Here is a 24,661-nt window from a genome sequence, read left to right as displayed (position 1 = left end):
CCCCTTTAATTTCTAAAAAAATCCAGCCCAATAGTCCATTTTCTATCCTTTTTTTATTTCCCAACCCCTATCCCTTTTATTAATTCTCAACGTACAATCATTCCTCAATTTCCATCCCCTTTTTTTTATTTTCCAGCATACAACCAATCTCTCCCTCTTCCCCTTCCTGCCTTGGCTTTCCAAAATTTCAGGTAACAACTTTTTCTATTCTTCTTTTTCTTTATCTCTTTAATCTTCTTATCTTTTACAGTTTTACCTCTTTGACTTTTATTTTTTTTATTTTTTGCAGATTAAAAAAAAAAGATAATAGTTTAACAAGTGATTTTTCACTCTTCTTTCTAAAAAAAGGTTCTATTTTTATTCTTTTTTATATATTTAGTTATTTACTTAATTAGTTAATTTATTATTATTTGTTAATTAAGTTTATGTTATTATATGTTAGTTTGTATATTTAGTTTTTTTTTATTAGTTAACTATTTAATTACAATTTTATATTATTTATACTAGGATGTTAGTATTATTGTTCTGAATTTTAATATTTTATTTTATATTGAAATATAATTTTTATATTTTATAAAGATTTAGACTGTAATTTATATTTTTTGCTAAATATATTTTTAATTATAGGAACTTATTTGGCCATTTGAATTATGAGTAAGTTCAAAACTATTGATACATTTTTTAAAAGAAAAGATCAAGAGAATGAAGATGCTTCTACTATTACTACTCCAATACTTGAGGGGTCATCAAATTTCATTACTTCAATTCTTCATTGAATAGCTCAAAACGTCCACGATTTCTTCCAAATCAACTGGATGTTTTTCGTTTGGAAAGAGATCCTGAAATGCGACCAATGATTTGGAAGTTTCCTCCAAATAAAAGAGATGAAATCTATCGGGCTTATATTAAAGTTGGGCCAAATCAACCAATTCTTGATAATTATCCATTTTCTGGTGATAAAAGTCATCGTCGCTTTCAAGCTTCATGGTTTAAATTGTTTCCATCTTGATTAGAATATTCTATAGAAGATGATGTTATATATTATTTTTCGTACTTTCTTTTTGCTAAGAAACCTTCAATCAATACGGGTTCAAATGCTTTTATTGAGAATGGTTTCAGGAATTGGAAGAAAGTAAATAGTGGAAAAGAATGTGCTCTTTTGAATCACATTGGCAAAGGTCCTAACTCATTCCATCATAAGGCGCTAAAATCATGTGATGATTTGATGAAACAATCACAACATATTGATAGACTTCTTCATAAGCAAACATCAGAAGAGATTGAAAAGAATCGAATTCGACTAGGAGCATCTATAGATTGCATTAGATGGTTGACATTTCAAGGTTGTGCATACAGAGGACATGATGAAAGCCAAAGTTCAAGCAACAGAGGTAACCTTTTGGAAATGTTGAAATTTTTGGGATCTTACAATGAAAGAGTGAAAAAGAATGTTTTGGAAAATGATCCAAAAAATGCTAAGTATACTTCAAATGATGTCCAAAAAGAAATTCTACATATTCTTGCTACTAAGGTGAGAAATTCAATTAGAGAAGAGATTGGAGATGCCAAATTTTGTATTATTGTTGATGAATCTAGAGATGAATCTAAAAAGGAGCAAATGGCCATTGTTTTAAGATTTGTTACTCTAGATGGTTTTGTTAAAGAGAGATTTTTTGATCTTGTGCATGTCACTGATACTTGTGCAACAACTTTAAAGAAAGAATTGATTTCTGTCCTTTCTCATTATAATCTCCAAGTTGAAAATATTAGGGGTCAAGGGTATGATGGTGCTAGCAACATGCGGGGTGAGTGGAATGGTTTGCAAGCTTTGTTTCTTAAAGATTCTCCACAAGCATACTATGTGCATTATTTTGCTCATAGGTTACAATTAGCATTGGTGACAGCTTCAAGAGAGGTACTTCAAATTCATGAATTTTTTACTCAATTAAACTCTATTGTCACTATTGTTAGTGCTTCTTCAAAAAGACATGATCAATTACAAGAAGTTCAAACAATTGAAAATGCAAACTTGGTTGCTCAAAATGAATTAGAAACAGGCAAAGGTGTAAATCAAATAAGCACTTTACAAAGAGTTGGGGATACTCGATGGAGCTCTCACTTTAATTCTATTTGCAGTTTGGTAAAAATGTTTACTGCTACCAATATTGTTCTCAATAATATCATTGAAGACGGGACAACTTATGCACAAAGAGGTGAGGCTTATGGTGTTAGTAAAATATTATTGTCATTTGAATTTGTTTTCACTTTGCACTTGATGAAAGAGATTATAGGAATCACTAATGTTCTTTGCCAAGCACTGCAACAACAATCTCAAGATATTCTTAATGCAATGCATATTGTTTCTACATCAAAGTTGCTTCTTCAATAATTAAGAGATGGTGGATGGTGCAATTTTCTTGCAAATGTTAAAGATTTTTGTGAAAAACATGAAATTGAAGTCCCTAATATGAGTGCACAATATGTTTTTGGAAGAGTTCAATCTCGTCAACCAAGTGTGACTGTTGAGCATCATTATCGAATAGATGTATTCTTGGCAACAATTGACTCTCAAATACAAGAGTTGAATAGTAAATTTAATGAGCAAACAATAGAGCTTTTGACTTTGAGTTGTGCTTTGGATCCTAAAGACAATTTCAAATCATTTAATATTGAAGAAATCAGCAAGTTAGCAGAGAAGTTTTATCCCCTTGACTTTCCTTCTAATGAGCTAAATATTTTGAAATCTCAGTTGCAACATTATCAACATGATATACAGAATCATTTGAAAGGCATTGGTACACTTTTTGAATTGTGCAACAAGTTGCAAGAAACAGGAAAATCAAGAACTTATTACATGGTTGATAGATTAATACGTCTTGTTTTGACTCTACCAGTATCTACAGCAACAACAGAAAGAGCTTTTTCAGCAATGAAAATTGTTAAGACAAGACTCCGAAGTAAGATGGCTGATGAATTTCTTGCAGACAATTCGGTCATCTATATAGAAAAAGAATTAGCAACTATTTTCGACACAAATTTAATTATAGATGATTTTGAAAATAGAAAAAAACGTCAAATAGCCTTTTCATGATACAAAACTGTAAGTGGTAATTTTTATATATTATTGTCTTACTTTGATTGAGATTATATATTTATTTTTTTAATTTTATCAATAGAAATAGTAATATAAAATATAACACCGCCCCCCTAAATAGTTAGCCTAGCTCCGCCCCTGATTGGGAGCTATTTGTTATAATTAATAATTAATGATTGGCAAAGGTGATATATTTTCATACATGAGCCTGTTTCTTAGATTCCGTAGTACCCAGAGCATGATAAAGAACATTATAAGCCACTTTCTCTTTTTAATATTTTGGTATTTCTTGGTAGGGCCCACAAATGCAACATAGGCACCATTTTTATACAAATTGTAGAACCAGAGAGCTGTGTCTAAAGTTTGTTAGAGTGAACGGCAAATTGAATAAAAGGAAGAATGACGTGAATTGAGATGTACAGAAGAATTTAGTGAAGTTTTATTAGGGGTTTCTTCTTTAACTTGAAGAAAAAGATTTTGTAGAACTTTTATTTCATATTTTTGTTATAAAAATGTTATTTATACACTAAAATTAATTAATATAATTAGTTGCCATCTATTTGTATATAAATATATACGTAGTTTAATTTATGATAAAAATTTGTATGTAGTTATTTTTATGTGAAGTTGATAATTAAAAATTTTTTGTTGATAATTTAGTCAAATATGTCAAATTATCTACTTATTCTTAACTATCAACTTCACACGAAAATAATTTTTATATGAGTCTTTTAATATATATTTTATATTTCAACATGTATTCTATCCTGATAGTCTATTTTAGTTTACACCTAGCATGATTGTTTTCATTAATATACATACGTCCTCCTTCATACTCTTTCTCATTCTTATTATCTCTCGTTACGTTTTTTTCTCATTGTTGCGACCTGAATTCTACTTCCTAGGCTAATAGTTTCAGTAAAACTTTCTTATAGAGAGGCCATCCTGACTGAATTGGACAACAACTGTGATGACTCAACTAGAAGCTCAGACATGGTAGTTACACTATAACATTTTTGGCCAAAGATAATTTTTATTCAAAGCAATATTTAATAAAAATTGCCTTAAATAGGCAAAGACAACATTTTTCACAAATTGCCTTTAAGTAAGGCAAAGATGGTTCACCAAAAAGTTGGAAAATTGGTTAAGCCCCTTTATGAGGATTTTGAGAGTCTCATGGAATTCCATGATTTCCATCCCTTCTAAGAACGATGAGGTTCATGTAAATTTTTTCACGAGTGTTTAATTTTCTAAGGAATTAAGTTGATTGATGTTGCTCATTACCTCTAAAGATGAATGGGGCTACTCATTCATGGTAGAAGCTTTGCCTCTCATGTATTACACTACAGTAAGATAATCAAAGTGATTTTAATTTTATTAAATCGTCTCTCCCCATTATTGCAGACTACTATATATTTTGTTTACTAGCTTCTTTTTATTTTTAGTGAAAAACTTCTTTTTACTTTTACTATAATTGGTTTTATATAATACGACTCAAATGATATGGATAAATTATAAAAGTATAAAGTCGAATTAATTGTCAATAAAAATAACATAAATAGAAAATTAAGAAATTTAGTACTTACATACATATACTTAAAACTTCCTAGAATACCTCTTAGAACCCTTCTTAGGCATTGTCATCAAGACTCCAAGGGATACTGCACACATTCTCATACCACAAACTAGTTGTCTACTAGACTTGGCTTACTCATTCACATGTCAAACACCACACACTTATTAGATGCATTGCCTGCTAGTCTGCTACTTGAAAATAATATTTTACTTTGTTCCAATGTACCAATTGCTTGTCTTCTTCTTTGCCATATGTTAGCCATGAATTTCAAACATTTCCACCATTGGAACTTATCACCTTTTTCTCTCTATATCACAGCTGGTTTTATATACAAGAGACATGTCAAGTAACAAACGTGCTCTATTGCATTTGTAATTGAGGATGGACAAGTTTTCCTTATTAGTCACGTGTTTAAATTGCTTCTGAACTTGAAAATGAATGTAATTATCCTTGAGTCTAAATGTTCTCATTACTTGTGGTTGGACCATTCACCAATCATCAAAGCATATTACTGTTCTAGAGCCAAGATTAACTTTCCTACGATATTCACTAGTTATTATTGTAAGAACCAGAAATTTTAGAAAAATCTTATTAAGAGTTAATGTTAATTTATTTATTTATTAAGTAACTTAATCTCAAGAATTATTTTATTAAAGATAAATTAAAGCAAATTTTTATTAATTGAGTTTAAAGTAATTTAAGGTTTTATTTAATTTTATAATTATTGAATTATTTTCTATATTTGAATAATAAAGTTTAGCAAATATAAAATAATAAGAATTTTATATGGTTTGATTTAAATAATTGAGATTTTAGAATTTAATATTAATATTTTTATAAATAAAAAAAATTAATTATATTACCTTATAATTTTAATTAGAGTATTTGATTTCAAATTAATTAGTATTTTGATACAATAAATTATATTTTAAAATAATTTTAGAGATTTAATTAAATTTTAGATGAATCTAAAAATCCCCAATTTTATCATAAAATCCTAATTCCCAAACCAAAATCCTAAATTCCTAAAACATAACCCTAACCCCAGTTTTCCTAACCTAGCCGCTATACCCTTTTCCCCAAAATAACCCAACACCCACAACCAAAACCTAATAGCCAGAAGAAAGAAAGAAAGGGAGAAGAGAGAACGGGGAGAGCAGAGGGGAGGAAGGAAGAAGAAGGAGGCGTCGCGGTGGGTATCACCGCCACCGTCGCTGTCGTTGTTGGCAGAGGGGAGAGGAGACCCGAGAGAGATCGCGCAGTTGCCGCCGCCATTCAGCTCGCCGCCGTCCCGCGCCGTCGTGCCACTGACCGAGGAGGCCAAGGGTCACTACCTTCAAAGCTTCTGTCGTGACTGTGCAAGCTGCCGCCATCGTCCTTATCGCGGGCTGCTGCTGCTGCACGTGATCGCTGCCGCCTCTGGGTCCGTTACTGTCGAGCAGAGTCGCCGCTTCTAGGTCCATCACCGCCACTGTTTTCTCCGCCATCGCCGTCCGTGGAGCTCGTCGCCGCCGGAGTCACGAGCTGAGGTGGGGGAGGAGGCCATCTTCCTTGTGTTGATGCAATCACCTTGCTGCTACTGCTACGCTTTGTTTCCTTGTTTTCCTTAGTTACTGTAAGTTATTTTTATTTATGAACCTCCACTGCTACTGTCCTGCTATCCGTTGACTGAGAACCTTAAGCGTTGATGTTTTAGGATTAAGCCGCTGCAGCTGTGGGCTGTGATGGTTGATGTTCCTTAAGAATTGTTGCTGCTGGGTGACTGGAATTGCTACCGCCAGTTCTAACGTTGCTACCGTTGCTGCTGATTTGCCCCAATCCAGGTTCAGTGTCACTGCCCTAGGTCTAGCCTTTCTCCTGACTCTGTTTCACTTTTATACTCTAAACTACCATGGTCTCGTTTATCTATTTGTTATGATTTTAAATCCATTTTATTTTCGGTGTTGCCTTGAATTTTTAGAGTTGTTTCTGCGTTTGATTCCATCAAATTCGATGTTGCTGCGAGTGTAATTGGAGTTGGTGATGCTGCCATCGTCCCGGTTGTGTTGGAATCACCACTGCTATTGTGAGTTTAGACTAAGCGGGACTGTTTTGTTAAAACTATGCGATTGCGACACCGAGGTAGGGGTTTTTCTTAAATCTATTTTACATTACAGGGTTGTTATAAATCGATATTGATGCGTAAAATACATTTTTGTGATTTCGTGAGTCTTATGAATTGAATTGAGTTGTTTTAGTTGAATGAGATTATTAGTTTGATTGATAAACTGATCGATTGAGAAAGTTGGATATTTGGATTAGTTGATTGATGTTGTTAAAGTGGTTTTTCTTGAATTATTAGAGAAGATTTATTATTCCCTTTTAGGTTAATTTTGGAAACGGTTTGATTTTAGAAAAGATTTAATATTGAAATTTGATTCGATATTAAACCCGATTTGATATCGGAATTTGATTTTAAAATAAATTTGGAAAAGACTTGAGATTTGAAAACGGGTTATTTATTGAGAATGATTTGCTATTTTGGAAATGATTCGAAAAGTGTTTGAGGGATGGTTTGGTTTGAAACTGTTTGAGAAGACCGAGAATTCTTAACTATTGATTGATGCTATTGGTTGAAGTCGGTTTAAATTGTGGTTTATAGGGTTGGTTGATTGAATTCTGGATTTTGTAATTTCCTTGGGTTGAGTGCTGTTGTTGTGATAATGGTTATTGGAAGTGATTTGAATGATTAACAGGTGTTTGGTTTGGCTAGGTTGGGACCCGAAAAGGGTGGCAGAATCCGAGTTTTAGAGGAGATGCTGCCGAAATTTTATAAAATTGGAAGTTTTGTTGGAAGTAATTGTTTAAAAAGATGTAGTTCTTAAACGTTATTTGTTTAAGATTGATTTATTTAGAAAAGAAAGAATTATGTTTTGGATTGAGATTGTTGATTAACGAAAAGAAGGATGATAAGGATTCATTTGAAATATGATTTTTGAATGAATTTGGAAATGGGATATGGATTGACGAATGATGATGATATTGAGAATGGCTTAGATATTGATGAATGATGAATGAATTATTTATATGGCTTATGAATTTGAAATATTTGAGATACGAGATTTCCTGGATTAAGTGCCGTGGCTTGCCACCATGTGTACCAGGTTGAAAACTCGATACTCTGTTGACCCTAAGACGTAAGTGTGACCGGGCACTATAAATTCCCGGGAATGTTACCCCCATTGAGCAATATTGATTACTTGAGAAAAAGCTATGCATAGACTCTTGGGGATGCACGTCGGGGGACAGTCTAAGGACAATTCAGACTTGTCGGGTTAGCTGGATAACCAACAGATGAGCCTCATCAGCCATAGGACAGGCATGCATCATATGCATTTGTATGCTTTGTTTGGGTTTGAACTTATCTTGGTTTGCCTAATTGCTAAACTGTTCTTAACTGCTACTTGAACTATTTGCTGTAACTGCTACCTACTTGTGCTTTCCTTGTCTGTCTTGCTTGTGTTTGTCCTGGCGTGCTACATTTGAGAATGAACTTTGGTACTGAGTTAATGACTGTGTTGTTTGATTGCGTGGTTGGTTTCTGATTGAGATTTTCTTATAAGAAAGGAAAGGTTTCGGACTTCTGAAAGATTAAACATTGTTTCTTTGAAAAAGTTTTGAACGATTTCCTATTGGTTTTAAAAGATTCATAAGGCAATGATAATCAATGAGCTTGAAAACAGTTTTCTTATTAAATATCTTCTTATGACAACTTTGAAACTCTGTGGTGAGACCGTGTGGTTAGGTTCTCACCCCCCTACAGCTTTACCTTTTCAGGAACCGGATGAAGAAGCATTAAGAAGAGTTATACTGCGTTTGGTTTATATGTTATTGTATTAATTAGATTATTTTCTTCCCTCGCCTTTGTTATTACAAGTTTGTAAGAGGGATAAGAGTTGTATATTTTATATGTATATTATATTATGAGATATTATGTAAGGAGTATTGTATATGAATCTATGCCTGCTTGTATTTTCTTAAGATAAAGTATTTATTCCCGGTTTTTAAAGAAATCAGCGATACGGTGTCGAGTCACAGGCTCCTATTTTAATATTTAGTATATAAAGTAGTTGTAATACTTCTTGCTATCAGAGTGGCGTAGCCGAAAGCGTGACCTTCTGGTAGTGAGGGTGTTACAATTATTATCTACGTAAAATCCAAATATTCTTCCCTAGAATCTAAATTGTAGTTTAATTTCATGTGTACCTTTTGCTTTAGTGATGGAGTTGATCAATTTGTTTCTTGAATACACGATTTGGCTTTCTCTTCTTTTCAAAATGTTGGTAATGGTCATGTCCTTAATAACTCATCTGCATGTCGAAAAATGATGCTCAATCATTGATCATGCATAATTTGTATGATATACTTAGCGAATAATTCAGTTACTTGTTAATTTAATGATTTAATCAATGAAAAAAGACTAGGAAGCATAGAAATTTAGAATAATTAAACACAATTCACTTGATATTAGATCGTAAGACGATATTGTCATTTGGACAATTATTCTGGCTGTCAAAGACATTTTAAAAATAAAAAAAGATATACAAATAACGACCAAAGGAAAGATATATAATTGGTTGGTTAAAATTCAATATTTTATATATATATATATTTTTTTTATATAATTTGATATGATATAGAGTGAATAATGTTGTAAGTGGATCCAATGTACCATAAATGTACATCTTTGTGATTAAACATCGACACTCCCCACCTTTAATTTTGAGCTGGAGGCAGAGCTTCAAACCTATCCATGAACAAATTCTCTCCAAAGTCCAAAAGTAAGGGTGTTTATGGTTCAGTTTTTTCATAAACTGAACTGAAACTGCATTAAACTATTTTAAATGGTTTAGAAATTGAACCAAATTACTTTGTCAAATAAGAAATTGGTTTTAAACTAGTTTATAATACAGTGCACGAGTTTAAACCAGTTCATAAAAATAAAACAAATTTTAATAGAAAAAACCAGTTTAAATTTGTTTAAAGGCTAAAACTAGTTTTAACTTTTAACATATATAAAATTAGTTTCTAAATTTTCTCTCTCTCCCTCTCCCTCTCTCCCCCCCCTCTCTCTCTCTCTTTCTTTCTGCCTCCCTCTCTCTCTCTCCCTTCTCTCCCTTTCTCTCTCATTCCCTTCTCCCTTTCTCTCTCTCTTCTTCTCTCCCTCTCTCCCATCCTTTCTCTCTCTCCCACTCTCTCTCCTTCTCTCATTCTCTCTCCCCCTCCTCTCTCTATCTCCCTTCTCTCCCTCTCTCTCCCTCCTTCCCCTCTTCCTCTCTCTCTTCTTCTCTCCTTCTCTCTCCCTCTTCTCTTTCTTTTCTTTTTCTCTCTCTCTCTCTCTCCCCCTTCCCTTCTTTCTCCCCTCCCCTCTCTTTGTCTTTCTCTCTCTCTCCCTCTCTCTCTCTCCCTTTTCTCCCTCTCTATCCATTTCTCTCATTCTCTCTCTCCCCTATCCCTCTTCCTCTCTCTCTCATTCTCTCTCTCTCTCTCTCTCTCTCTCTCTCTCTCTCTCTCCCTCATCTCCGTTCATCTCCCCCTCCTCTCTCTCTTTCTCTTCCTCTCTCTCTTTCTTAACATATATAAAATTAGATTTTACATTCTCTTTCTTACCCTCTCTCTCTCCCTCCCTCTCTCTCTCCTTCTCCCCTTCTCTCTCCTTCCTCTCTCTCTCTTTCTCTCTCTCCCTTCTCTCCCTTTTTCTCTTTTCTTTCCCTCTTCCTCTCTTTCTCCTCTTCACTCCCTCCTTTCTCTCTCTCACTCTCTCCTTCCCTTCTCACTCTTCCTCTTCTCTTTCTCTCCCCCTCTTTCTCCCCTTCCCCTCTCATTCTCTTCCTCTTTCTTCCACTCCTCTCTCTCCCCTGCCCCTCTTTCTCCCCCACCCCTTTCTTTCTCTCTCCCTTTTCTCCCTCTATCCCTTTCTCTCACTCTCTCCTATCCCTCTTCCTCTCTATCTCTCTCTCTCCCTCTCTCTCCTTCCCTTTTCCCCTCCGCTCTTTCTCTCTCTCCCTCTCTCTTTCTCTCTGTCTCTCTCACTTTCTCTCCTTCTCTCTCTTCCTCTCTCTCTCTCTCTTGCGCTCTTTCTCTCCCTCCCTTCTCTCTCTTTCTCTCTCTCCTCCTCCTCCTCTCTCTTTCTCCTCTTTCTTCCCTCTTTTTTTCTCTTTTCTCTCTCCCTTCTTCTCTCTCTTGTTTTGGAAAAAAGAGGGGAGAGAGAGAGAGAAAAGAAGGGAAGAAAGAGGATAAAGAGAGAGAGGAGGGAGAAGAAAGAAAGAGAAGAGGAGAGAGAAAGAAGGGAAAGGGGAGGAGAGAGAAAGAGAAAAGAGAGAGAGAGAGAGAGAGAGAAAGAGGAAGAGAGAAGGGAGGGAGAGGAGAGAGTGAAACAAAAGGGGAGAGAGGGAAAAGAGGGAGGGAGAGAGAGAGAGAGAGAGAGAGAAGGGGGAAGGAAGGGAGAGAGAGAGAGAGAGAGAGAGAGAGAGAGAGAGAGAAGGGGGAAGGGAGGGGGAGCGAGGGAGAGGGGAGAAAAAGGAAAGAGAGGGAGAGAGAGCGAGTGGAAATGGAGAGAGAGAGAGAGAGAGAGAGAGAGAGAGAGAGAGAGAGAGAAAGAGAGAGAGGGGGGAGGGGGGAGGGGAAGAAAGAGGAGAATGAGAGAGAGAGAGAGAGAGAAAGAAAGAGGGGAGAGAGAAAGATGAGGGAGAGGAGAGAGAGAAAGAAAATGGGAGAGCGAGGAAAAGGAGGGAGAGAGAGAGAGAGGAAGGAGGGGGAGAGAGAGGAAGAGGAGGGAAAGGGGAGAGAGAGAGAGAGAGAGAGAGAGAGAGGGAGAGAGAGAGAGAGAAAGAAAGACGAAGAGAGATGGGAGGGGAAGAGAGATGAGGGAGAGGAGAGAGAGAAAGAAAGTGGAAGAGAGAGCGAAAGGAGGGAGAGAGAGGAGAGGGAGAAAGAGGAGGAGGAGAGAGAGAGAGAGAGAGGAAGAGAGATGAAAAAGGAGAGGGAGAGAGAGAGAGGGAAAGGAGAGAGAGAGAGAGAGAGAGGAAGAGAGATGAAAAAGGAGAGGGAGAGAGAGAGAGGGAAAGGAGAGAGAGAGAGAGAGAGAGAGAGAGAGAGAGAGAGAGAGAGAGAAGGAAGAAAGGGGAAAGAGAGAGAGAATGGAGAGAGGAGGGGAGAAAGAGGAGAGAGAGGAAGGGGAGAGAGAGAGAGTGAAGGGGGAGAGAGAGAGAGAGAAAGAGTATGTAAAAACTAATTTTAGAGTTTAAATAAAACAAGTTTTAATTTGGTTTAAAACTATACTAAACCATAAAAATTGGTTTTTAATAAACTGGTTTTCATAAAAACTATGGTTTCAGTTCAACTGGTTTATTTAAAACAGTTTCAGTTCAATTTCAATTCAGTTTAGTGAAACCAGTTTTTTTGCACCCCCCTATCCAAAAGGGTCCACCCATTGCAAAAGAGGAGAAATCTCCCTCTGACTGCATTTATTTGCAGGTATAAGACACTAAGATAGGGACATAGAGATATAAAATTGTGTTTAACAAATGAGATATAGATAGAGACATTGTATTCACAACACTAAATTAGTGTATTTTATGTTTATCTTAACAAGAAAAACACAAAAATACTAACAAGATATGCAACTTATTTTTTATTTTTGAGTAATAGTAAATAATGTTCATTATTTATGCGGATAATAATCGGTTCAAAAGAAATTTATTGTTTAGCCAAATAATAAGCATTACACATTTTTGTTTATTTTCTATTAATTATGCGGTCAATAATAGGCCTAAAGGAAGGTTATTGTTTGACCAATTAATAGAAAATATATGCGGTAATAAATAGTTTACAAAGTATAAGTTTCTTTGTACGCATTCAGTCAGTCCAAAGAAAGACTTAATATGTGACAGAAATTTTGACAATATTTGATTATTGCAATGAGAGTATCACCTACAGTTAAGTTTTCTATCCAAATATTGAAAATTAATATTGTTCTAGATATCTCAATATGGATTTTCTCCCATTATTTAACTAATGTTTAATGCAGATTTTTTTTGTTCTAATAAAAAAACTATGGCTTCAGCTACCAATATTTTTGCACAAATTAGTAGTATTCCTATGCTGAATAGTTTAAACTTTAAGGTTTGGAAAGATACCGTGGAGATTGTCCTCGGTTGTATGGATATGGATATAGCTCTTCGAGAGGAAAAACCCACTTTCACTCCAAAAAATTTCAATGAGATTAAAATAGAGAAGTGGAAAAGATCCAATTGAATGAACATTATGATCATGAAACACTCAATTCCTGAGACGTTTCGGGACTCAATTACTGAGGATAAAGATGCCAAACAGTTCTTGAAAGATATTAAAAAATTCTTTGCTAAGAATGAAAAGGTGGAGGCAAGTAACCTTTTTAGCAAACTTATCTCCATGAGGTATAAAGGTAAAGGGAATATAAGAGAGTACATTATGAAAATGTCTCATCTTGTTTCTAAATTGAAAGTACTAAATTTAGAGTTGTCTAAAGATTTACTCCTACATTTTATTGTGATCTCTCTTCTTTCACACTTTGGACAATTCAAAGTGAGTTATAACACTCTGAAGGACACTTGGTCTCTAAATGAGCTTATATCTCGCTGTGAGTAAGAAGAAAAGAGGTTACAGCAAGATAAGACTGAAAGTGCTCACATGGTTTCGTCTTCTCAGTATAAAAGAAAGCGTGATACTACTGCAGATGCGCTTTCTCAGCAGAAAAAGGCTAAGAAATAGGATCAAGCTTCAACCTATTTTTTTTTGTAAGAAAGTGGGATACATGAAGAAGGATTGTACCAAATATGCCACTTGGCATGTGATGCGTGAGCATCTTGTCTATCTTTTCCTAGTGAATTTGCATCTAAATTGTTGAATTTAATTAAGAATTAATTATATTTTAGCCACTATGGATGCTATTTTGAGTTTTGTACAATACTGTTTATTTTAGGTAGCATTTGGCGAAATTTGATGGAGTTTCTGCAGAGAAAGAGAAGAAGCCAAGGAGATGACCAGCGAATACCGACGCGGACGCATGGCTCACGCGACCGCGCGGAATGGAGGAAATCGCAATGACGCGATCGCGTGCCTGACACGATCGCGTGGACTGGAATCTGCACAAATGACGCGAGCGCATGGACGACGCGAACGCGTCACATGCGCCACGTGCAGAAAATGTAGAAAAACGCTGGAGGCAATTTTTGGGCTGTTTTGACCCAGTTCTTAGCCCAGAAATCACATATTAGAAGCTGCAGAATGGACAAATCAAGTGGTCCCCACCCATCAACTGAAGATCTGTTAATTAATTCAAATTTAAATTCAAATTTTAAATTAGGAAAAGATATTATTTTAAGTTTAATTTTAAATATTAGATTTTAAGTTTATTAGGATTAGTTATAAAAAGGGATCTGATGCCATCAGATGAAAACTCGGTACATTTTTACCTGAATTCTTATTTTCTCTTTTCCATGAGCAACTAAACCTCCATTGTTAAGGTTAGGAGCTCTGTCTATTTCTATGGATTGATTGTATTGCTTTTTCTATTTTAATTTATGTATGGATTTATAATTTAAAAATTGTTTTCGCTCTTTATTTTATGAATTTGGGTGGAACGGAAGTATGACCCTCTTTCTATTTGAGTTCTTGTAAAACTTGGAAAAGCTCTTTACCTGAACAACAGCTTGAAAACTATTTCTCCTAAATTTTAATTATCTGAATTTAATAGGATACGTGACATATAATCATTTTACCTCTTGGATAATTAGAGTTTTTGTGGCTTATAAACTAGAAATTGATTATCACCCTCTAATTGGAATTAATTGACCAAGGAATTGGCAGTTAATGAATTTTAGAGGAGACTAGGAAGGTCTAAGGAATTAGAGTCTAGTCACATACAGTTTGCCATAAATTAAATCTTGCATAATTAAATTAGTTAGTAAGAAAAGTTAATCCGGAAAAATAGATAACTCTGAAACCTTAACTATCTTCTCCATATATTATTTCCATCTTAATTACTTGCCTTTCTTCAATATTTTTGATATTGTTTAATGTCTTTTATATTGCATCTCAACACTATTTTCTTCCTGTCTAACTAATCCTATCAAACGCTATTGTTGCTTAATCCATCAATCCTCGTGCGATCGACCCTTACTCACGTAAGGTATTACTTGGTACGACGCGGTGCACTTGCCGGTTAGTAAGTGTGGTTATAAAAATACCGCACCAGCGTGTAAAGAATAGTATGATTCTTACTTTCATTTATTCTGAAGCTAGTTTAAGTTATGCACCTATTGATACTTGGTGGGTAGATTCTGCTGCTACTACTCATGTAAGTGTTACTATGTAGGGTTGCCTATAGAGCCGACCGCCAAGTGATGCTGAAAGACACATATATGTGGCAGACGGTAATATAATTGCAGTCGAAGCTATAGAAATCTTTAGATTATATTCCACGAGTGGATTTTATTTGGATTTATTTGAGATATTTTATGTATCGTCGTTTAGACAGAATTTAATTTCTATTTTTTATTTGGACAAATCAGGTTATTTTTGTTCGTTCGAAACTAATAAAGTTAGTCTCTTTTATAATTCGAATAATATTTGTTCTCTTAAAATTTTTGTTTCACTTTTAACATTTTAATTACCAACAAATTACAATTTAAATACACATCTAAAAATTAAATTAAATTAAATTCAAAATTTTAATTTTAAAATTAATAAAGACTTTAAAATAAAAAATAGTAATGTTCAAATAAATAATAAAATTTTCAACTAATACTATGACAAAATATGTTAGATATATTTTTATTAAACAATATCTAAAAAACTTAACTTAATTTTTTATTTTAACAAATTAAAAAATATTAATATTCAAATAAGTAATGAAAAAATCTAACTAATAATAAAAAAACAAGAAATATTAGATGCATTTTTATTGAATAAGTCAATAAGATATAAAAAAATTAATTTTATTTTTAACATTTAAATGTAAATTTTAGTTATGATTTTGGATGTGTTTTAAAAATATTTTGTATATAACTTAATAATTTTAGATGTGTTATAATTAAAAAATTAATTTTTATGAACATATATTTTAATAATTTTAAAAATATTAATGTTCAAATAAGTAAAGAAAATCTCCAACTAATAATAATAAAATAAGAAATATTATATGTGCTTTTATCGAATAAGATATAAAAAAAATTAATTTTTATTTTCGCAACAATTTTTTTTCTTTTGCATAATCATTACTTTTTTTATTGTGAATCATTTATAACCAAATCGCAAACTAAATATTTAGAGGACTAAATGATTAAGTCATTCGCATATACTTTTATTTCCGTACTTCAAAACGTGAAAATATTAAAAATGAAAAAAATATAACTAATAAATAATCAATCAATCGGATGATATTAGATAGATACTATGAAATCTTTTCGGATTTAAAATAGAATTTATGAACTTGAAAAGAAGTATAAAAATAATAAAATATTAAATATAAAGTAGTAAATTTAACTGCAGACGAGTAACACAACTAGAAAATGTATTCTAGAAAATGGATTAATACAGACAGATTTACGAACAAATATAATCTTTATTACAGACGGATTTTTTATTAACGACGAAATTACCGAATTTGGTTACAGATTTTAGTCTTTATTTACCGACGGATTTTTTTCCTTCGGAAAATTATCGACAGATTTTTACCAGTTTTCGACGAATTTTCCGTCGGTAATTGGCAACAGATTTTCCAACAGATTTTTCGTCTGTAATTTGAACTTTGGAAAATCATCACACACTCTAAATACAGACAGAAAATTCGTTTGTAAATCTGTCAATAAGGTAAAATAAATTTTTTTTAAAATTTTTTCATTGCAAAATAAACTTGTTTTCATACAAAATAAATATAAATTTAATGAATACAAATTTTCTTCTAACTTATATTCGAGTATTTATAATATTTCAAAAAATAAACAAATTTATCATATTATCAAACTAAAAGAAAAGTACCATAATAAACAAGCAAGTCAATATAATTCAAAGCATAAAGAAAATGTATTGATACATCAAGTATAATCCTCAATATATTTTTCAACCATACTAAAACTATCAACCATACTAAAAGCTGTGTTATTCTCCACACTAAAACAGAAATTGGAAAATGCCAAAAATCTCCATATCAGTTTAGACCTCAGTTACAACAATCTCTCATGTGAAATCTCAGGTTCTCTTGGGAATCTATTGAAATTAGAAGCACTTGATCTTTCTCACAATCAACTCACTGGAGAAGTCCCTCCACAAGTTGGTGACATGAGCAGCTTGGGAGTGCTTGATCTCTCCTACAACAACCTTCAAGAAAAATTGGACAGGAAATTCTCTCATTGGCCGGACGAGGCATTTGAAGGGAACCATCAGCTTTGTGGAAGCCCTCTTGATCACTGCAACCGTGATGATGCTTCCAGCAGAGATCAATCAGGCCTAACTGCATCATCAGTAGTGGTAATATCTGCCATTTCAACACTAGCAGCAGTTGCGCTATTTATACTTGCATTCAGAGCCTTCTTCAGAAACAAACCAGAACATTTTAAGAGAGACAGTGAAGCAAATTATGTGTACTCCTCTTCATCACAAGCAAATTATGTTGCTTTCTTTTGGGAAAAAATGCTTTGATAAACAGCATTATTACTCCTCTTAATTATGAAAGTCATCTTAGTACTACTTTTAAATCAGAGAAGGGTCAGCTTATACGATAAGTGTGGTACAAAACAAATGCTTCAAGCCATTTAACACCACATTCTTTTCAAGTAGCTTATCCAAATAAACTACATTGGTTTCTTAGGATATGACACCTCGACTTGAAGGACCACAGGGTCACATCTGCATGCATCTCTTCTTTAATTGAATAGAATCAAACCCATGAATTATAATTAAATCTATATCAATTGCTGAATGACTATATATAATAACCGACAAACTTTAAAAATTGGGTAATACTCATAATATCTCCGATCTTCCAATATACTTATATACATGCATCAAGTTCTAATAAAATATCAGTTGTCTATTTGACTTTGGCTCATTACATGTGTCCTATAACATTATACACATAAGGCCAAAAACATTTCCGTCACCAAGATAACTTAATAAGCATAAACGGATGGTTTGCTAGCTACTAGTAACTAACCTATGAGGATGCATATTCATACTACTCAATATATAATTTACATTCTCTACTGGCAAGATTTGTTACTTAACATTTGTTCCTTAACATTTATTTCCTTTAACTCGCACTTGTTAATTTTTTATACAGGATTCAAATTAGACTTTACTTGCATGGATTATAGGACATATAGCAAGTTTTATGAAACATGATGACTCCATTTATATAATATATAGGCAGAGTTACATAACTAAATCTTATATTATGGTGATTCTTTTGTCATACAATCCAATTCATAAAATCCTCTAGTCAATCATACATTTTGTGATAGTCTCTTGCTTTTTGGAAGTTCAAAGTGACGGTATCAAATTACTTTCAGCATGAAATAAGACTTACTCATGAGATGGGATTGTCTAGGGTTGATCTGAATCAAGGACAGACGAGACATCTTTCTGACCTGAAGTCAGATGGGAACAAACAAAACATAGGCGCGAATGAAAGAGAGACATACTAACTGAAACAGATCCCTGCATCGGGAACAATGTTATCAGCACCAATAAGGTCAGAATAAGAAAGTTCAGAGGTGTAATAAAGTCTTATGAAACAACAATGTTATCTACTTTAAGTGTTTAGATTTGTTCAATCACTTCTTACTCCATTTTCTGATAATTGACAAATTTTTTGCTTCTGGTAAACTCTTGTTTATTTTGCTGTGAAGTAGTCTTCAACAGAAAAATCTGGCATTGTTATTAGCATGGATATTAGATTTGCATCCATGATAAAGCATTCTATGCTGCTATTATAGATGTGTCCACAACTCCACATGAAGCATCCATTTAAGTGCATCTAATTGTGCATACCTAACTAAATAGACAGTCATCTATTCATATATAACTTGGTCATTGAAATTATTTGACTCTTAAGTCTTATCCCCACTATCTTGAAAGTTATATAACATACAAGATTTGATTGCCTAATAGTGTATATGCATTATCAGCATCAAAATTGATCTCATTACTAAAATTAAGACCAATAGAGAATGCTAATATTTTTCTTCAATTTTTCATAGTCACCACCTGAAGATTCTATTGTCAATTAACATGGACATTCTCAAATAGTATAATACAACAGAACCTCAAACTCTTAACAAGCTCAAGAAACTCCAATGCAATGAAAATTGATTGAAAAGCATTATTAATTTGTAATAACTAATAACCATAACCAAAATAAAAGAAAGAACACACCTTCTGGTCATCTCTGGGAACACCATAACCACTGTAATACATCTGACCTACCAAGACCTGCATGTTTATGTCCCCAGCTTTAGCTTCTTTCAGAATGTCTCTGAACCACCGTTTCACACAATCTGCAACAACCCCTGAAAGTGGCACACACCCATTGCTCTCAATTCCACTGCTACTATCCATCTATGATTGATAACCCTTCTTCAAATCACTGCAACTTCAGCAACTTTCTTTTTTTCTTTTTTGGGGGTTGGTAACCGCTAATGAGACTGGGAAAAAAGGGTTTCGTAAAGAAAACGGTTGAATTTTTTGGAAACTAATGAAAAAAAATCAAATAATGGGTATGTTTCAGATTGAGCTAAAAGCTTAAAACACTAAGAAATACAGTACATAGAACTGCAAACTGGATGGCAAAGCTGAAAACCTGCAGGTTCATTCAAAAAATTTTAACATAGGAGTTCAAGCTGAAAAGTTTGGAGACTTCAATGGTTTATCAAATAGTTTATTTACTTTCAAGTTAGTCTCATGGATTACAGGGATACAATTAAGTATCAAAACTTTCACTCCAAAGCTCAGTTAGCAGAACTCAAATATATATATAATTTGGAATGTTTGCCATATTGAAAATTTCAGCAGCAAATTTAGTTAAAAGTAACTTAAATACCTGCTTTGTAAATGTTATAAAATAGTTATTATTTTGCAAGTCCACATATTTGGAATAATGTTATTATTTTGAATTTAAGAAACAAAGCATTTCCAACTCTTATTTCTGCTCTTAAAGTAATGAAAAATACTTCAAAGTTGCAGAGGATAACCTTTCTTAATGTTTCACAAGTGGCAACAACCAGCCAGTCCGGCCAAACAGCTAGAGCAACTAAAATTAAAAGGCCAATAAAAGGTGCAGAGTATATAGCTATAGTCACCCCAGCAACAGTAAGAATGCGCCCCTGTATTACAATAAAAATATATGTACTTTTAAAATGAGCAGAAATGCAACCGAAATACTGACATTATAACAAGACAAACAAATAATTCAAATAAACAAGAAGGAAAATAACTATTATACATCAGCAAAGATAGGGATTGGCCAATTGCACCAGCAGCCCCCAAGATTGCTACCTTGAATCCCGGTGCCCCTCTTTTTGCCTGCACTCATCCCTCTCAACAGGAACATCACCACCATCCTGTCATCACAAAATTGAACACATCACATGATCAAGCACTAATCTTTGGCAATAATAGAAGCTCAAGTTTATGCAAGGAACCCAAATTTAGAAAATTTTCAGGTTATATAGTATTGGTTCATTAAATACTGATCATTGAAGCTTCTTATAGCTATGTAAAGTTATATTAACTATGAAGTACCCTTTGCAACAAAAGATATGAAATTTGAAGTAGGAAGAGCGTGAGGAACAAACCTTGAAATTGGGTGACTGAAGATGAGAGGTGATTCTTGCAATACGATGATTAGCCGCTGCACGTGCTTCCATGTTCTATGAAAGTATTTGAGAAACAAGAGTCAGAAGCAAAGTCCTTTATGACCGAGCATTAAAACTTGGTCTAAAAATCATTAAAATTTAGAACAATCAATGGTATCCATGAACAACTTGGTCTAAAAATCAAAGCAGTGTCCTTTATGACCGAGCAAAAATCACGTTCACAAGATTTGGATATCTGCCTTACACAACTGCAAATAAAACTGGAAACTCTAATAATTACAATGTGTCAGCACTGAGTAATAGCTTCAAGTGTAAAAAGAATACTACAAACAAATTTCAGCTACTTATTTATCAATCCCCATTTTAAAAAATTATTATAACATGAAACTGCACTTCAACATTATTTTTTTTCAAAGAAATAAGAATTGGTAAAAACTCACCAGAGCTTAGATTGCCTCCAACACCACCACAATCCATGAATAGTCCCTATTAAATTGAAGAGCTCAAATAGTAAAAACACACATACAAAAAGAGAACTTTATAATTTATATAGTATAACATAATAATTGATGAAATATATTTTAATAATCTGATAGCAAAAGTAATATAGAAAAAAAATAAATGTAAAAGAAGTTAACATAGCTTCAATAATGCAGAAACTATATTATAAAATATAATAGAGAAGGAGATATAGATAAAAAAAAAAGGTTTATGGAGAAATAATAATCTATGCTTTCATATTCAATTGCATCAAGTGGTTTCTCTGATGTGGAACCAGCTCCCTTCCTCTGCAACTCAAGGGGAAAAAAACTTATTTGAAACAGATTGATTATTGCAAAATAACTAATAAGAATACTTATTTGAGTCTTTTGACATTGTGAAATTTCTTTGAGTAAACTATTTACTGAATTTAGGAATAATATATCCGAATTTTGATAGGTTGATTGATTTCAGATCTAGTAATTTTTTTTGTTAAAATTAAAGAAATGATTTCCCTTGGAAAATATGGTCAAAAGTCTAAATGAAGTATGAACCCCAGTGTGACAGTTTGAGTTTCCTTTAAGAGGTTGGTCCATTTTGCTAGTAATAAGGTATATGCTTTTCTTTTCTTTTCTTTTGAACTGACAGAGTGTATCAGGATGACAGGCATTAATGAGAGAAGTATGGGAATGACCATAGTGTGGGACTTACCTCTTTTAATTTATTTCATCACTCCAATTCACATTTTGATCAAGGAGACTTATTATATATAGATTTGGACGATGGATGATTATATATAGAGAGAGAGATATCTCAACCAGTTTTTGTATAAAATAGAAATATCATCTCTCTTTGATCAACCAGTTTTTGTATAAAATAGCTCAAACTTAATGGGGGAAGCTACCAGTAATTAATGAATATAAAATAGTATAATGAGTTCATGTTATAAATTAAGTTTACTTCATCACCAGTTTCAGCAATTCCCATTTTCATCAGTTCAGTTGTTCATAACTAATGAGTCTTTGATTCTATATTTGCATTCAAGCATTCTTTAAGTTAGTCAATTCAAAGTAAAGACATTAATGGAAACAAGTTTAATTTCTTAGCTTGGATCACCGACAGGTTTGGTTTGGCAAATTTGTAAAAGTAAAAGCAATAAAATTGAACCTCCAGAAGAGACTAAATAGTTCTATAACAAAAACAATTAAGATTCAACTGCTTCATCAAGTAAAAATGTACCCCATCGCACCAAAATAAAAAAAATAAAAAAGAAAGCCATGAAACAAGACAAGCCAAAAAGCAAATTGAACTTACGGTTCTCCTCTAGAAGATACCATAGGCCGTTTGAGCTGAGAACTCATGTAAACATCATCTCTGGACCTCTTCATCCCTAAACAAAAATCAAAAGAAACAAACACACGCTTTCAAACTTCGAACACAATAGAAAAATCCCCAGAAACCGAACTTGCACATTTGAACACAAAAGTCTTTTCTCTACCCAAAGAAAAATATAATGCTGCCATTACGAAGATTACCTTGAATTTAGATTGCTTGAGAATAGGAGCATCGCCAGTGGCTCTCAGATGAACAACCACTGCCACAAAACCAAAACCCTAGTTCACGCACCCTATCGGTTCGAACAGGGGGAAAGAGAGAGGTGGAACCGCGGCTGACGGTGGAACCGATTTTGGTCGCCACGGAGCTAGGGCTTGCGCGAAGGTATGCGAGCCAGAACTGAGGGGGATAAAAGGAGAGAGAGGCGTGGCAGTGGAGGAGCTTGAGCTTTCTGCGAACGAGAAAGAACGAGAGAGACAGGGGCTGTGTTCTACTGGTTCAGTGTTTAAAAAAGAGGAGAAGACGGAGAAGGTAACTGCGGCGGTTAGGGTGGCCGGCGGTGGCGCTGCGGGTGAGGAAAGGAGAAGAAAAAGTAGCTCGTTGACGGAGAAGAAGGATGAAGAATGTTAGGTTTATCTCGGGCAACTGTAGGTTTAACTTATTATTTTCGAACGAAAATTTTAAATTATTTTTGTTCATTTAATTTTTGTAATTATTTTTTACGAAAAAAAATAATTTTTTTATAGAATTATCAATAAATTTTTTTTGTCCGTAATTTATGTTAATTTATTTTTTTATTTTTTAATAAAAATTTTTTCTAAAATTTCGTCTGTATTTTTATAGGATAAAATTTATTGAAAATATCCGTCTGTAATAACTAATTTTTTAGTAGTGAACATTCTTGAATTGAATTTTTTATAAAGAACATGAGAAGGAGAAGAACGTAGGAGAGAGAGAAGCACATACGAGCATAATTGTCAGAACCGAACCGATGATCGAATCGATCAGACTACTGGATCATTGGGTCATTAGTTCAACCAGTGGATTACTGGTTGAACCGATTAACCCGGTCTCACATAAGTAAAATATATAAAATAACTAAAAACTTAAAAATTAACAGTTAAACTAATATTCTTCTGTCTCCACAGTATCAAATCTACAACTGCAATAAACAAAGCAATGGCATTGATTCAATAACATAGATTCAAAGTCAATGATGTCAATGATAAACCCATATTTCATGAGTTCTTTTGTGCTTAATTAGAGTGATTTATTCAACTCTTCATCTACTTATTCACATTAATTGCATAGTTTTACTTTCCCTTCCTTATTATGTCATATAATGAAAAAACATGTTTTCTAAGCTTTAAAAATTAATTATTTTAATTACCTTTATTTCCATTCGACGCCGTGATTAGTGTGTTGAGTAGTTTCAGATTTTCTAAAGGCAGAATGACTTAAAGGATGAAAAAGGAAACATATTAGAATGGAAGGAGGAAGCAAAACGGAGCTTTAAAGAAACTGGTATCCACGCGATCGCATGATGACGCGATCGCGTGCCAAGCACAAATCAGCAGCGACGCGGCCGCATGACTGACGCGACCGCGCGCCTTAAGCAGAATACACATGACGCGGTCGCATGACTGACGCGACCGCGTGACCCACGCGGACGCGTGACAGAGGCCACGCACCAGAAATTACAGAATACGCCCCCAGCGAATTCTGAAGCCCTTTTTGGCCCAGATCCAAGTACAGACAGCATAGACCAGAGGTTATAAAGTGTGGGAATGCTTCCATTCAAACAGAGCTCGCATATTTTCACCTTTCAATGATTTAGATTTAGTTGAGAGGGAGATCTTCTCTCTCTCTCTTTTAGGATTTAGGATTTCTTCTTGTTTTAAGAGTAACTCTGGATCCAGGTTTAATGTTTTTTTAGTTTTACTTTTATTTATTTATTCCAACATTTGAATTGATTATTATAATTTATGAATTATTCCATGTTACAGATTTCTAATTGAATTAATGATAATTTAAGATATTTTCAGTTTATGATTGTTCTCTTTGATTTAAGTTGCCATTGCTTCCCATCTAAGGACACTTTTATTATTTCAGCAATTTACTTTTCTCCCTTTTTGGTTTTGGTTAAGAATTCAGTAACTCAACAGTTATTAAACTCAACATAATTGATAATCGTTATCTTGCTAATTAAGTTGAACTTAAATAATCCCAACCTTTTCTTAGGAAATAATTAGGATTCAAAGGTCAATTTAATTAGTCCCTTGA

The 24,661-nt window shown here is 33.6% G+C and overlaps 2 protein-coding genes and 1 pseudogene across 5 annotated transcripts; 2 read left to right on the top strand and 1 right to left on the bottom strand.

The window, feature by feature from the left end:
- Nucleotides 1-650: 650 nt before the first annotated feature.
- Nucleotides 651-2,389, top strand: LOC148579583 (uncharacterized; annotated as a pseudogene).
- A 78-nt stretch (nt 2,390-2,467) lies between these two features.
- Nucleotides 2,468-3,091, top strand: LOC148579582 (uncharacterized). Its single transcript, XM_088490698.1, has one exon. The coding sequence runs from the start codon at nt 2,468-2,470 to the stop codon at nt 3,089-3,091; it is 624 nt and encodes a 207-aa protein (XP_088346824.1).
- Nucleotides 3,092-16,732: 13,641 nt separating this feature from the next.
- LOC107623613 (uncharacterized) lies at nt 16,733-23,033 on the bottom strand. Of its 4 annotated transcripts, XM_088507471.1 has the most exons (9): nt 22,579-23,033; nt 22,358-22,433; nt 21,004-21,049; nt 20,543-20,617; nt 20,191-20,308; nt 19,940-20,071; nt 19,125-19,393; nt 18,535-18,617; nt 16,733-18,407 (listed from the first exon to the last, which is right to left on the bottom strand). In XM_088507471.1, exons 7-9 carry the CDS (start codon nt 19,305-19,307, stop codon nt 18,344-18,346), a joined length of 330 nt encoding a protein of 109 aa, XP_088363597.1. In that variant the 5' UTR covers nt 19,308-19,393; nt 19,940-20,071; nt 20,191-20,308; nt 20,543-20,617; nt 21,004-21,049; nt 22,358-22,433; nt 22,579-23,033; the 3' UTR covers nt 16,733-18,343. The 4 variants fall into 4 exon arrangements, 1 of the variants encoding a protein (XP_088363597.1); XR_015907072.1 differs by lacking the exon at nt 18,535-18,617 and having other exon boundaries at nt 19,125-19,258; nt 22,579-23,032; XR_015907074.1 differs by lacking the exon at nt 18,535-18,617 and having other exon boundaries at nt 19,125-19,258; nt 20,244-20,308; nt 22,579-23,032.
- Between the last annotated feature and the right edge of the window lie 1,628 nt (nt 23,034-24,661).

This window comes from Arachis ipaensis, chromosome B10 (assembly GCF_059453495.1).
Source record: "Arachis ipaensis isolate K30076 ecotype BB chromosome B10, ASM5945349v1, whole genome shotgun sequence".
Lineage (NCBI taxonomy): Eukaryota > Viridiplantae > Streptophyta > Magnoliopsida > Fabales > Fabaceae > Arachis > Arachis ipaensis.
This window is presented reverse-complemented; position numbering and strand designations above follow the sequence as displayed.

What these genes read in the sequence shown, in the direction of transcription:
- LOC107623613 (XM_088507471.1), bottom strand. Translation starts at nt 19,307, where the DNA reads ATGGATAGTAGCAGTGGAATTGAGAGCAATGGGTGTGTGCCACTTTCA. An exon ending in TTCCCAGAGATGACCAGAAG is followed by an intron (nt 18,618 to 19,124) that starts GTGTGTTCTTTC and finishes TAACAATGCCAG; the next exon opens with ATTTTTCTGTTGAAGACTAC. An exon ending in GTCAATTATCAGAAAATGGA is followed by an intron (nt 18,408 to 18,534) that starts GTAAGAAGTGAT and finishes TTCCCGATGCAG; the next exon opens with GGATCTGTTTCAGTTAGTAT.
- LOC148579582 (XM_088490698.1), top strand. Translation starts at nt 2,468, where the DNA reads ATGAGTGCACAATATGTTTTTGGAAGAGTTCAATCTCGTCAACCAAGT.